The sequence below is a fragment of the Lathyrus oleraceus genome, chromosome 1 (assembly GCF_024323335.1).
Source record: "Lathyrus oleraceus cultivar Zhongwan6 chromosome 1, CAAS_Psat_ZW6_1.0, whole genome shotgun sequence".
NCBI lineage: Eukaryota > Viridiplantae > Streptophyta > Magnoliopsida > Fabales > Fabaceae > Lathyrus > Lathyrus oleraceus.
The window spans coordinates 203,302,839-203,316,264 of NC_066579.1; the positions used below are offsets into that span (position 1 = coordinate 203,302,839).

General features: G+C 29.4%; 1 protein-coding gene across 1 annotated transcript; it reads left to right on the forward strand.

The window, feature by feature from the left end:
* Positions 1 to 3,915: 3,915 nt before the first annotated feature.
* LOC127127726 (UDP-glycosyltransferase 74G1) lies at positions 3,916 to 5,701 on the forward strand. Its single transcript, XM_051056994.1, has 2 exons — positions 3,916 to 4,599; positions 4,840 to 5,701. The coding sequence occupies exons 1-2, from the start codon at positions 3,949 to 3,951 to the stop codon at positions 5,557 to 5,559; spliced, it is 1,371 nt and encodes a 456-aa protein (XP_050912951.1). The 5' UTR covers positions 3,916 to 3,948; the 3' UTR covers positions 5,560 to 5,701.
* The last annotated feature ends 7,725 nt before the right edge of the window (positions 5,702 to 13,426 follow it).

The following is a 13,426-nucleotide window of genomic DNA, read 5'->3' on the forward strand; positions in this document are numbered from 1 at the left end:
ACAGGGATTTGAACTTTAAAGATCATGAACTGAGTTGCTTCGATTTGACCTCAAAGCAACTCGATCTTGTTGCCTACATTGGTAGAAATTTAGCCAACCAAAAATCAAAGAGAATGGTGAAGAATTGAGAGAGAATCGAAGAGAAAAAGTTTTTGAAAAATCACCTTAGAGGAGCTTGAATATTGCTTGATCTTGCTTCCAATTGGACTTTGCTTGACTTCAGAAGCTTGCAGGAAGTGAATTAGATCAAATAGTGGCTTGGATTCTTGGAGTTTCAACTTCAAAACAGAAGTGAAATTGAAACTCGATTTTCAATTGAAAACATTCAAGTTTATCCTCTAATGGTGAAGGGAACATTGTAGGATCAAAGCTTGGGCAAGGTGTGTCTAATTCTGAGCATGAGGCAATGTATTTATAGGCTAGGCAATTGATTTCCACACTCTTCCATTCAAATGCCAAAACTAGCAATTTTCACTTGCATAGATGCATGGGCGTGTGATAGGCCCATGAAGTGATGTCAAAAGGTCCAAAGATAATCAATCATTAGTGATGCTGAAAGTGTGACACAACAGTTAGATGGTAGCAAGCTTTTGTGATTTAAAATTTCTACTTTCAATATTTGAAATTTCGTAGTTGACTGAGTTTTTGCTAAAAAGAATGAAAGTTTACACAAAGATAGAAAATGATTAGACTAGTGTAATATTTTGGCTTAATAATAGAATGAATAAAACATCAAGTGGAAATTATAATTATTGATTTGACGATTCTTAAAAATTAAAATAAAAAATTGAATCAAACAACCTCAATTTTTATTGGTTCGGTTCAGTTTTTGAACAAAAATAAAAAAAAATAATTTTCTTTTTCTCGATTTGATTTGATTTACATTTTCAATTTAATTGATATTTTTATGATCCACTTCTCCTTAATATTAATAATTAAAATGTACAATTGAAAAAAAAATAGTTAATTTACATTGTAAGCTTTATTCATTTAAAGATATTTTATTATTCTAAATGAATTGTAGGACGCATAAAGTAAGGATCTTGTTTGTTGTCGGTACAAATTTTAATTTCAATACGGTGAACTCGTTGCACGCAAGTACAAATAAGAAATAGCAAAATATTTGATGACGTACTTCCTTACGATACTTATCACTAGTTTTGGTAATTAAAATTTTAATATATTGTATATAAATTAAGTAATATATATCATATACAATAGAAATAATTTATACTAAGTAAAACTATTTTACAATGTCCACTAAAATTAATAATTTTGACATATAAACATGAATCGCCAAATCGAACCAATTAAAAGATCAAGTGAAAATTATAATTACCGATTTAATATATTGTATATAAATTAAGTAATCTGTATCATATACAATAGAAATAATTAAAAGATTATTTATATTAGGTAAAACTATTTTACAATATCAATTAAAATTAATAATTTTAACATATAATCAAATAAGAAATAATTTTGATAATTTTTATTTATGATTAATTATATCAAGATGGATCCTAATACTTTTTATACTATTTATTTAGATTTAAGATTTTTATAGTATTCAGATTGGAGGAGAAAGTAATTATAACTAATGTCGACGCTGACGAATACAAAGATTTCATATAAAAATGAGTGTAGTAATATTTTTTTATTCAAAGAATATAAGATATTTTTCTTTTTAAAACAAATATATTTTTTATTAAGGACTCACTTTTATTATTTGCACCGGACCTCTAAAAAATCAGAATCGACTCTTTATGTTAGCTTTAATAATAATTTATTCAAAAAATAATGAAAAACAAATAATGCATCAACAATATAAATTAATTTTAGAATCATGCATCATATTAATTATAAATTTTTATATTAATATATTAGCGTGATATATTCTCATTGAATGATTGTGTAAAATTTGTTTACACTAATGTATATCATCAAACTCAAAAATAATTTTGAATTAAAATATTAAATAATATCTTTATAATGGATATTTAATTACTAAAACATTAAATAATAATAATAATTAATTTTATGTATTTACGTAGATCATGTATTATAAAGTCTGAATTAATAAATTCACCAGTATTAATATTCTTAGAATTTTTTTCAAAATAACCAACTTTGGCGCCACTTCATAAGGCCCAATACATGTGCGCAAATGCATCTGGCACTTGTGTGCTTGTGAAAAGAAAATTTAATTTTGCAGCCAACAAGAATCAAACACACACTTTTTGGATCAATAGTGAAACACGTTACCATTGCACCACATACCCTTCATATTAATTTGTTTCATCCTATATTTAATGAGCCATTATTCTTAGATCATAAGAGAAAGACACTAAATTTTTATTTTAAATTTTAATATCTTAAATATATGAATTATATTCTTCAATATTTATATAATTTATTTATAATCAATATAAAACTATCCAACACCTTTCGACCGAGTATGTATAGCTGATAAAACGGGTTATTCGATATTAAATACACAAAAAATGGATTATTCGATATTAAATACATCAAAAATAAATTATTCAATATTAAATACAACAATTCAAACTATCTTGGATTTTATAGGGTTGTTTACATTGTATTATGCATTTAAAAATTATTATCCCTCTTTAAATTTTTTGAATTATCCAACCTTAAATATATTATTTTTTATATTAATTTTTACACAAAAATTCAAATAAAACTTCATAATATTTATTATAAATACAATTGAAAAATTATATTATTTTAAATATAATATATTTTAAATATTATATTACTTTTTATAAATAATATAATATATTAATACATGTCTAAGTTATATAAAATAATACTTAAATATTTAATATATAAAAAATTAATAAAATATAAATACATTATAAAATAAAACACAAAATAATTGAATATTAATTTGAATATATTAATATATAATATTTTTAAAAATTATAGAATAGAGATAAAATTTAATAAAATGAAAAAAGAACAATATATTTTTTAAAAATAAAACATTATAATAAATCAGATTTATTTTAATAATAAAATAAATACTATCAATTATTTTTTAAAAATCGTGCATAACTTAAATGAGATACTTTCTTCGTCCTAAATAATAATTTCTTTATGATATTTCACACAAATTTAGATTATAATTAATTTTATAAATAAATAAATTATATATCATTTATTAATGATATGAAAAGATGATGAAATAAAAGAATAATATAAATAGTAGATAATATGATAAGAAAATCTTATTAATATTTAATTTATATTGCAAAACAACTTAAAATATAAAACAAAATATTTTGCAAAATAGGAGTAACATATAATTTAAAATGGAAATAGCAATTTGTATGAGATAGTATTGGAATATTGGAAGTTAATAAAAATAATTACTTGTCGTTTGTGTTGTTTCAGAATTTCATGTACGTGGTCCAACTAAGTTTAATTAATTTATTAATCTACTTTAATTATACACGGTATATTAAATATATGATGCAACAAATTAACATGAAGGGTCTGTGGTACAATGATAAAGTGGTTCACTATTGATCAAAAGGTTGTGTGATCTATTCTCGTTGGTTGCAATATTAAATTTTCTTGATTCATCTATTCCTCCTCTCCAAAGTTGGTTCTTTTAAAAAAAAAATCACATTCTTAATAGTGAAAAAATCACATTCTTAATAGTGAAATTTTTATGTTAGTGAACGTTCTGGTTTACTATAGTTTTCTAAAATATTTATCAATCATTTAATATAGGCTTCAATAATGTTTTAGTTCTTCATATTTTTTATATAAACACGTTAATTTAGGGGAGATTAAAAAATTATTTAAATCTTTTTTAAACGCGTTAGAAAAAAATAAAAAATAAAATTATTTTGTGTGAGTGTGTATATATAAATTTGTAATGAGAGTAGAGAGAAGCAACAAAAAAAACCAATCATAGAGATGGATAAGGAAAAGAAAAAGCATGTACCTCATTGTCTGATCTTACCATATCCAGCACAAGGTCACATGAATCCTATGATTCAATTCTCAAAACGTTTAATAGAAAAACAAGTTAAGGTAACACTTATAACCGTTACATCTCTTTGGAAAACTATTAGCAACAAAAAGCTATCTTCACTTGAAGTTGAAAGCATCTCAGATGGATATGATGAAGGAGGCTTATCAGCAGCTGAAAGTTTAGAGATTTACAAAGAAACATTTTGGAGAGTTGGATCAGAGTCACTTTCTGAACTTCTTCATAAACTTTCTTCCTCAGAAAATCCACCAAGTTGTGTTATCTATGATGCTTTTTTGCCTTGGGCTCTTGATGTTGCTAAGAGTTTTGGGCTACTTGGTGTGGCTTTTTTCACTCAATCTTGTTCTGTTAGTATTATATATTTTCAGGCTCATGAGAAGTTGATTGAGTTACCACTTTCAAAATCTGAGTATTTGTTGCCTGGATTGCCTAAACTTGCTCAAGGGGATTTGCCTTCTTTTCTGTCTAAGTATGGATCTTATCCTTGTTACTTTGACATACTGGTCAATCAATTTGACAATATTGGTAAAGCTGATTGGATTCTTGCAAACTCTATCTATGAACTCGAAAAAGAGGTGAGGGTTTTGATCTAGTCTCTTACAATGTTTTTAGAACTTTTCCTTTTATACATTCATAATCTTATTTAAAAATATACTAATAAATACAAATCTTATCCTCTGACCGAGATGATAAACTGATTTTCACATCTATCCTATTTTGGCCGATATGAAATGTGTTTTACATTTAAAAGAGACTTGTTAGTAGTTTTAATTTTGTTTGCTGATGATTCAAATTTGAAATGGAATTTAATTTAGGCGGTGGATTGGTTAGTGAAGATTTGGCCATTAAAGACAATAGGACCATCCATACCATCTATGTTATTAGACAAAAGACTCAAAGAAGACAAAGAATATGGCATTAACGTCTCAGATCCAAACACAGAATTTTGCATCAAATGGCTTAATGACAAACCAAAAGGATCGGTTGTTTATGTCTCATTTGGAAGCATGGCTGGTCTAAGTGAAGAACAAACACATGAACTAGCTTATGGATTAAAAGAAAGTGAAACTTTTTACTTGTGGGTCGTTAGAGATTGTGATCAAAGGAATCTTCCAAAAGGGTTTGAAAAAACATCAAAAAAAGGTCTAATAGTAACATGGTCTCCACAACTACTAGTGTTGACACATGAAGCTGTTGGATGTTTCGTGACGCATTGCGGTTGGAATTCGACTTTGGAAGCATTGAGCATTGGAGTTCCATTGATTGCTATGCCACTCTGGACTGATCAACTCACTAATGCAAAACTTATTGTTGATGTTTGGAAAATTGGAGTTAGAGCTGTCGCTGATGAGAAAGAGATTGTTAGAAGTGAAACTATTAAGGATTGTGTGAAGGAAATTATTGAGACTGAAAAAGGAAATGAAATAAGGAAAAGTGCTTTGAAATGGAAGAATTTGGCCAAGACTTCTTTCGATGAAGGTGGAAGATCTGATCAAAGTATTGCAGAATTTGTGAATTCTTTGGCTCAATTCTGAGTATAATATTGTGTTCACTTCTGAATTATTCGTAGTGTTTCTTTTAATAAGTTGTTTGTTTTCTTTTAAGAAGTGAAACTATTTATGATTTCTTATAAGTCACTAATGCAAAATTTATATATAATATTATAATTTGGTATGATTCTATGATTTGTGAAATCTATTTCTTAGGAAGGATCTGGAGTTTGAGAATGATGTCCACTAGAAGCTAAGAACGTGTGGTGCCCTGTGTTACGTGTGGTTCTACATAATTAATTCATGTCAAACAAATAATTAAACACAAATAATTGTAATCCAACCAAACTATTTAAAAACAATAAATATCCAATCATGTGCAATAAACTACATATTAGGTTTGTTAATTGAGCTGTCATACTATGAATTATAAATTACTTACCGATTCTAATTATCGTGAAAAATATAGAATACTTTTAGATTTTAGAGATTCAAACACATATAATCCATATAATCCATGTTGATTTTGAATCACGCCTTAATTATGTAATTTAATTTAATTCAGAAATTATGTAGATCTTATAAATTTATATTTCGGAACCTACTAAATCACAATCATAGAAATTGAAAAAAGATAATAAAAAATAAAATTATCATTGATAATATAAAAAATAAAATATTGCATATGTAATAGTTAACATAAATCGAGCATTACATTGCAACATTTTAGTGGACGTTCTATCATCTTCGAAATATCTTCAATCGATATCGCAATCATCATATTCAACTCGATTAGAACTTTTATTTCGTAATAAAAAATATATTTCACGTAACCTTGGTATTGTTTGTATATATACCCTTTGGATCTCTCTTAAGAATTTTTAAAATTAAGAATTAAAAATAAAATTTTAAAATTAAAACACTATTAGTCAAAACAAGAGTTTTTTTTAAGATTAACATAAAATTTTGAGATATTTAAGAAATCATAAATATATTTAATTTTGATATAATATTATGATTAAGTATGATTCTACAATGAGTTAAGAAATTTCAAATCTTGTTTTTTAAGTAAGATCTGGAGTTTGAGAATGATGTCCACTAGAAGCCAAAAACATGTGGTGCGCTGTGTGATTCTCTGTAATCAATTCCTTGTCAGACAAGTTCAATAATTTTATTATTGTAATTAAACACAAATAATTGTTATCCAACCAAACTACGTAAAAGCGACAAATAACTTTTAAGTATATCACATGATGCTTTGCATATTGTAGTTTGATGAAGTGCCACTAGAAACAACTTCTGTAAGTTCTCTAGGAAATAAGTCAATTCGAGAAGAATCGGTTAGAAAAAGAATCTTGGAGCAGTCAAAATTAGTCTATGAGTATAATTGTATGCTTTAATTATGATTATGATTATTATATATTTTTCTTTAAAATATATTTAAAGTGAGGTTCATTGGTAAAAATAATGGATTCCATGTCATCTAGTCCATTAACTTGATTAAAGCCAGAAAAATAGAAATAAAAAAAATAAAGAAAATAAAAAAAATCTGGTGCAATAGTGCATATAAATTGGAGTTCAAATTTAGAAGAGAAAGGGGTTAGAAAATTGGCGATTGAGAGTTTTTTTTAGAGAGATTGAATTTTGAAAGTGCGAAAATCTAAAAAAATGAAACTGAGTTTTGAAATCAATTAGTTTTTTTTACAAAAAATAGAATCAAAAATCTTCATCTCCATAGCCTTTTCGTCGTTGATAACCCTCTTACATATTTTGTATTTTATTTTGTATTTGTATTCTTATTGATGACTACATATCTTGTTTATTGTTGTATTATTGCAGTATTTGTTGTGTAGCTATTTGTGTTAGGATGTAGGTCAATCTTAAACATATCATAGTTTTATCTTTGGAATAATAATTAGGATGTGGATCTATGTGCTTCAAAGTATGAATTTAATAATTTTGTTGACAACTTTCCTAATGTTTTGATGACGACAACGTTGATGAATATTGAAGTCAATAGTGACATCTATACAACTCTGATTATTGTAATTAACTTGAAGATATCTCAAGTATCAAATAGAATATTTAAGGTTCTAGTGAATTGTTTATACGATCAATATGTCTGACAAAGGATCTTGAAAGCTCTAGAGTTGTGAAAGAGAATAAGTGTGAAGTTCGTCTGATTGTGTCTGTCTGAGTGACTAGAGTCTTATGAAAGTAGGAGAATAACTCCTAATATACTAAGGAAAATCACACACACACTTAAATTTTTTCGAAGCCTATATTTACCTAACAAAACACAAAAAAATGGTTTAAGCCCTAGCCAGTTAATTAGGGGACTGTCATCTTGATTAGAAGAAAATTTTGAATTGTCTAATATGTGAAACCATGTTTTCCAGGTTAATGATCAAAGAAGACTTGAAGATGAATGTATTTTTGACAATGAACACAAAAACATGTATTTTTCACAATGAACACAAAAACATGCTTTTTATGATGACTAAAGTCAAGTATAAAACGGTTAAAGAAGAAGGTAATGTTTTAAACTTTTTGTCAGCTGCTTTCGCATTCGCGTAGATCTACACTCTAGCATTCCCACTCCTTTCATTGTTGGCCTAGTGCGCCATGATATTCCTTTTGTACACTATATGGTCAACCACATTATTTTCTCAAGGAAAATCAACTTTAATCATTTAACCAAAGTCGATGATGTTGTAGTATGGTTTTTTGCTAACATAGTTGAAAAGAATTGGGCTAGTGTAGCGGCCATCACACGATAGGGAGCAAAAGGAAAGATATGAGTTTACCATATAATAGATTAATCACGGAGATCCTAGAGCATGGTGGATTCAACCTAGTAGAGGAAGAATCAAATAATAGATACACAAGAATATGACATAACGCTTTAAACTTGATGGGGTTAAAGATAAAAATTGGAGTGTTGATTCCATTACCTCCAAAAGCAAGGAGAAAATCTACAACAGGTCAAGCTTCAAAAATAGAGAATGAAAATATGGATGCAAAGAAGGACATACTCAAGAGTTCGTCATCTGGATTGCAAGCTTGACGAAAACATAATTGGATTTGTGACTTCTTCGGGCATGTTCAGGGATGAAGAGAAGACTGGTTAGTTTTTTTTGCCTGTTTCCTTCTTGCTTGCTTTAGTTGTTTTTCTTTTTTCTTTTGTTATTTCTATTCCATGCGGTTTCCTTCCCATGTACTCATTACATTTAAGTAAAGTAATGTTTTTTTCCCTTTTTTGGTAATTCATGTATGCTCTTTGCAAACTATGTGTTTGCTTATTTATCATTTCTTGCTAGCATCTTTTTTTTGCCTTTTTTATTATGCCAAAGGGGAGAAAAGTATACTCCTAGGGAGAGTAAAATATACTATCTACTCACTTGAGGGAGAATTTAGCCACTTTAAACTTTACATATTTTTTTCTTTTACCACATCCCTTAGAGATGAGTTGTCATCATCAAAATGGGAAAGAATGTCATGAAGTTTGTTGATAACAAAGTTGGAATCAACTATTTGGTTTTGATGATGACAACACCTAATAACCAACAATATCTAGTGAAGTCCTTATCTCTTGAAGATAGCTCAAGAGATCAAAGATTCTCAAGATGGTTTATCAATATATCCTTTTGAAGATGCTCTTGAATATTAATTCATCTCTTTGAAGTCAATAACTGACATCCAATGATGTTTAAGTGAATACTTTTATTTTAAGGTTCTCTGGTGGTTTGGTGTCTCAGCTGTCTAATGATGGTAATCAAATTGAAGATATCTCAAGCCTCATCAAGCTAGAAGATTTAAATTTCTTGTTTGATTCTAAAATCGAAGATAATGATGCAAATACTCAAAGATTTAGATTTGTGAAAGAGAGAAAGTGTGAAAGTTTACATGATCGTGTCTATTTGAGGTACCAGTGTCTTGTAAAGGCAAAAAGGCATTCTTGGAATTACAAATAAAAAACCACACACATACTAAAAACCATTGAGAGGCCTCTCTTCCACCTAATTTTTTATAGCCTAGTTAATTGATTAAGACAACTGTTTGATCAATTGGAAGCCTTTTTACAAAGGTCAATTGACTAGCCCTAGTGCTATAATCAATTATTTCAATTTGTAACGCTCATAATCAATTGAAAGAAGTCTCTTAATGGTTGAAAACATCTAAAATTAAAAACATTTCTTTTTGGAGTTAAATAATTGATTAGCCTAATCGAATACGAGACTTCAAGTTTCCATAGAATGTTTAAAAATTTAAACCACACTTTACCCTATAAATTGAGAGATCCTATACCATTTTAAATCACTAAAAAAAGTATATTTGGTCCTAGTTTCTCACTCTCTCATATTTTTCTATAAATATCTTATTTTCACACTTATATTTTTGTATTATTGCTTTGAGAGTATTCTTTTCTTTGTGTGGATCATTGTTTAGGGTGATGACATAATTGTAATTTATCCAAGAGTGTATTATCTCTTGAGCAAATATTTCTTCTATAAGAAGTTATTTGGTCGTGAGTTAAACTAGTAAAAGTTCATGTTTAGTTTGGGGATTGTCTTAGAAAGTGGAATAAAAAACATAAAATAGTAGCTTAAAACACTATAAAAGACATGATAATGACATAGAAAAAATATATATTTAGTAGCTTAAAACACTAAAAAAATTATGATAATGAAATAGAAAAAAACAGAGGAGGGGAGAGAGTAGAGAAGATTAAAAAGAAAGGACATAAGAGATGTGATGTTAGAAAAGAAATGTACGATAAAAATGTAATTCAAAGAGGCAACGATAACATAAAATGAGAAGATGAAAAAGAAAGAATATAAGAGAGGGGATATTAGAGTATACGAGGCAATATATACATGAAAAATAAGATGAGAAATGATCAGTCACCATTTGTGCTACAATTATAATCATGTCCACAGGTGAAAGCAGGCGAGTTAGTTGCATTTTGCATACAATTTAAGTGATTTTTACACTTTCTTTTACCATTAGCATCATTTAATCTTTTCATTGTGTTTCATAAGTTTGTTTCTATTTTCCGCATTTTATGCTTGGGTTGTGTGTTATTACTGTTTTTCATGTTCAAATAGATATTCAAGTAAAATCGGATGCATAAGCCAAGGAAAATTGCAAAGAATCGGAGAAGTTTTCCCACACTTCAGTAGGCCTGCTACACCCACTCGTAGCACCTGCTACGGGCCGTAGCAGAGAGGTCTGAATAGATAAAAAATCCATCCAAAATAGGGGCCCACTACGGACAACAGTAGCACCTACTCGGGCCGTAGAGGAAGGTATGAAACAAATCCCATATTTTACAGAAACAGTGGCCCGCTACGGCCACCCATAGCACCGGCTACATGGTGTAGCAGGCATGCGTACAAAAAACCAAATTTTGTCTTTTCTTTTGTTAATCTTAAGTGAAGGGCATTTTGGTCAATTAGAAATATGATGTTATTGACTTTTGTGGATCTATTTGAGGAGGAAAATGAGAGAGAATGACTTTTATATTTACGAGAGTTTTTCAGACAAGAAAAACAAACTTTTGGGGAAGTAAGAATTCACATGCTTTAGAATTAGAGAAATCAAGGTTTTGGGAGAAGCGAGACTTTCATGAGCGGAAGCAATTGAAGATCAAATTTCCTCTTAATACTTGTCATTTCTCCATTTTATATTTTAATTTCCTTGAATAATATTAGTAGCCAAACTCCTCAATGCTAGGGGTGTCCCTGATTTGAATATGTAATGACTTTGAGTTTATATTTGCAATAACAATATTATTTTTCATAATTAATTTACTCTTGTGATGTGTTTAATGCTTTCTCTTTTGGAACAATTGAGATTGATATATGATTATCGATTAGGTTAGACCGCCTTTGATAATGCTTTCATGAGATTATTCTACAGTAGATATTACCTAGGACTAGGGATACCATGTAGGAACCAAATTGTTCTCGATATAATAATATTTAATTTCACCGGTTAATTTCTATGGACATAGAGATTATGCCTGAATGATTAAAGGTTTTCTCACCAAGGCATTGTGAGAAAACACCCTTGAGAATTGGTATTAATTAATTGATATTTGTTGTTGCAATAGTGGCTCAGAGTTGTTACAAGGAGAAATCACACACATTCCCTAGCATATTACTCTATCTTTAAAGCCCTTTCTCAACACTATTTATTTTATTTGCAATTATTTTTATATATTTGAATCAAAAAACCCCAGCATTAATTTTTGTTTAATTGAACAACAATTAGAACTAAATATTTACGAGCAATCCTTGAGATCGACATTCGGGGAACTTTCCTCATTATTACTACAAAGGAAAAATAGTACACTTGCTATTTTTCCGATCAAGTTTTTGGCGCCGTTGTCAGGGACTGTCAAAATATAGAGTTCAATTAAGTTCAGTTAAAATTTTGTTGCTCAGCAACTAAAATTTAATTTCTTTTATTTCATTTATTTCGACCTTTATCAATTAAGTTGTCTCTGATATTTTTAGGCGAGGTAAGGCCTCAGCTGAATTTCCTTTTAACGCAAAAATCGAAAGAACTTTGCGTGCAAGACTCAGACAAGCTAGATTAGCAAGATTGGAATCAGACAAAGAGCAACCCGCCGTTCATTCAGATTCAAAGCCAACTTCAGAACCAGAAAAAGAGGTCGAACAATGGGTGAAAATCCACCACCACCAGAAAGACTGTTAGGTGACTATGGGATGACAAATGCACCAGGCGATAGGCTAACAATTGTAAACCAACCGGTGAATGTGCCAAACTTTCAGCTTCATCCTAACACTATTAATCAACTGTAGAGGAGACCTTTTTTGGGAAAAATCAACGAAGATGCAAATAAGCATTAACAAAGGTTTCTGACTATGAGCATCATTCTAAAGATAGAGGGACACACTGAAGAGGCAAAGAAGCTACAAATATTTCCTTTTACTCTATCTGAAGATGCAGAAGAATGGTTCTACAATTAATTGATACAGCAGTCGATGGCTCATCAAACTTTTCAACAACCACATGTATTAAAAAGATCATTGAGGCAATAGTTGCAAATGAGCATTTGGAGTTATATGATAGGTGTTCAAGCAAATCTGAAAGAGTTATTGATCTGAAGCTTGAAACAAATAAAATAAGGATAGAAGATACAGTTGCTGCAGAAGTTGAAAAGAAACTTAAAGCAGTGGATATTGGTACGCAATAGGTAGCTCAAATTCAGCAGGTCCAAAATGTTGGTTGTGAAATTTGTGGCGGGCCTCATTTGGCTGTATATTGTGTTGCAATCGTGTAACAAATGGAAGAGATAAATTTTTTGAAGTAGAATAACCTGTATTCTAACACTTATAATCCAGGCTAAAAGAATCATCCAGGTTTTTCCTGGAAAGATTAGTAAGGGAATGTTCAAAAGCAGGGTCCCATTCAATATCAGAACCAACCATAACAATATCAGCAACAAGCACCAAAAAAGGTTGGTTGAGAACTTGCCTTTGAAAAGATGGCAGCTCAAAATTCTCAATTCCAAGAAGAAACAAGAAATAATCAGAGGAACACTATTGCTTCTATAAAAAATCTTGAAGTTCATATGGGTCAGATAGCACAACAAATAGTAGGTTCTCGAGCACAAGGTTCCCTCCCAAGTGAAACAATACAAAATTTGAGAAATCATGAGAATGTTAATGTTGTCACGACAAGGAGTCAGAAAGTTTCTAAAGATGAAGAAGAGGGGCAACAAAGGATGACCAAGTCATGGAGGTAGTTCTAGAAGTGAGGGAAAATAAGAAAGAAGCTACACCACTAGTAAAGCCAATTGAAGAGAAAAAAAAGAAGAAGAGGCTAAATCGGTGATTAAGTTACCCTACCCTCAGAGAGTGACAAAGAAGGATCCAAGAGA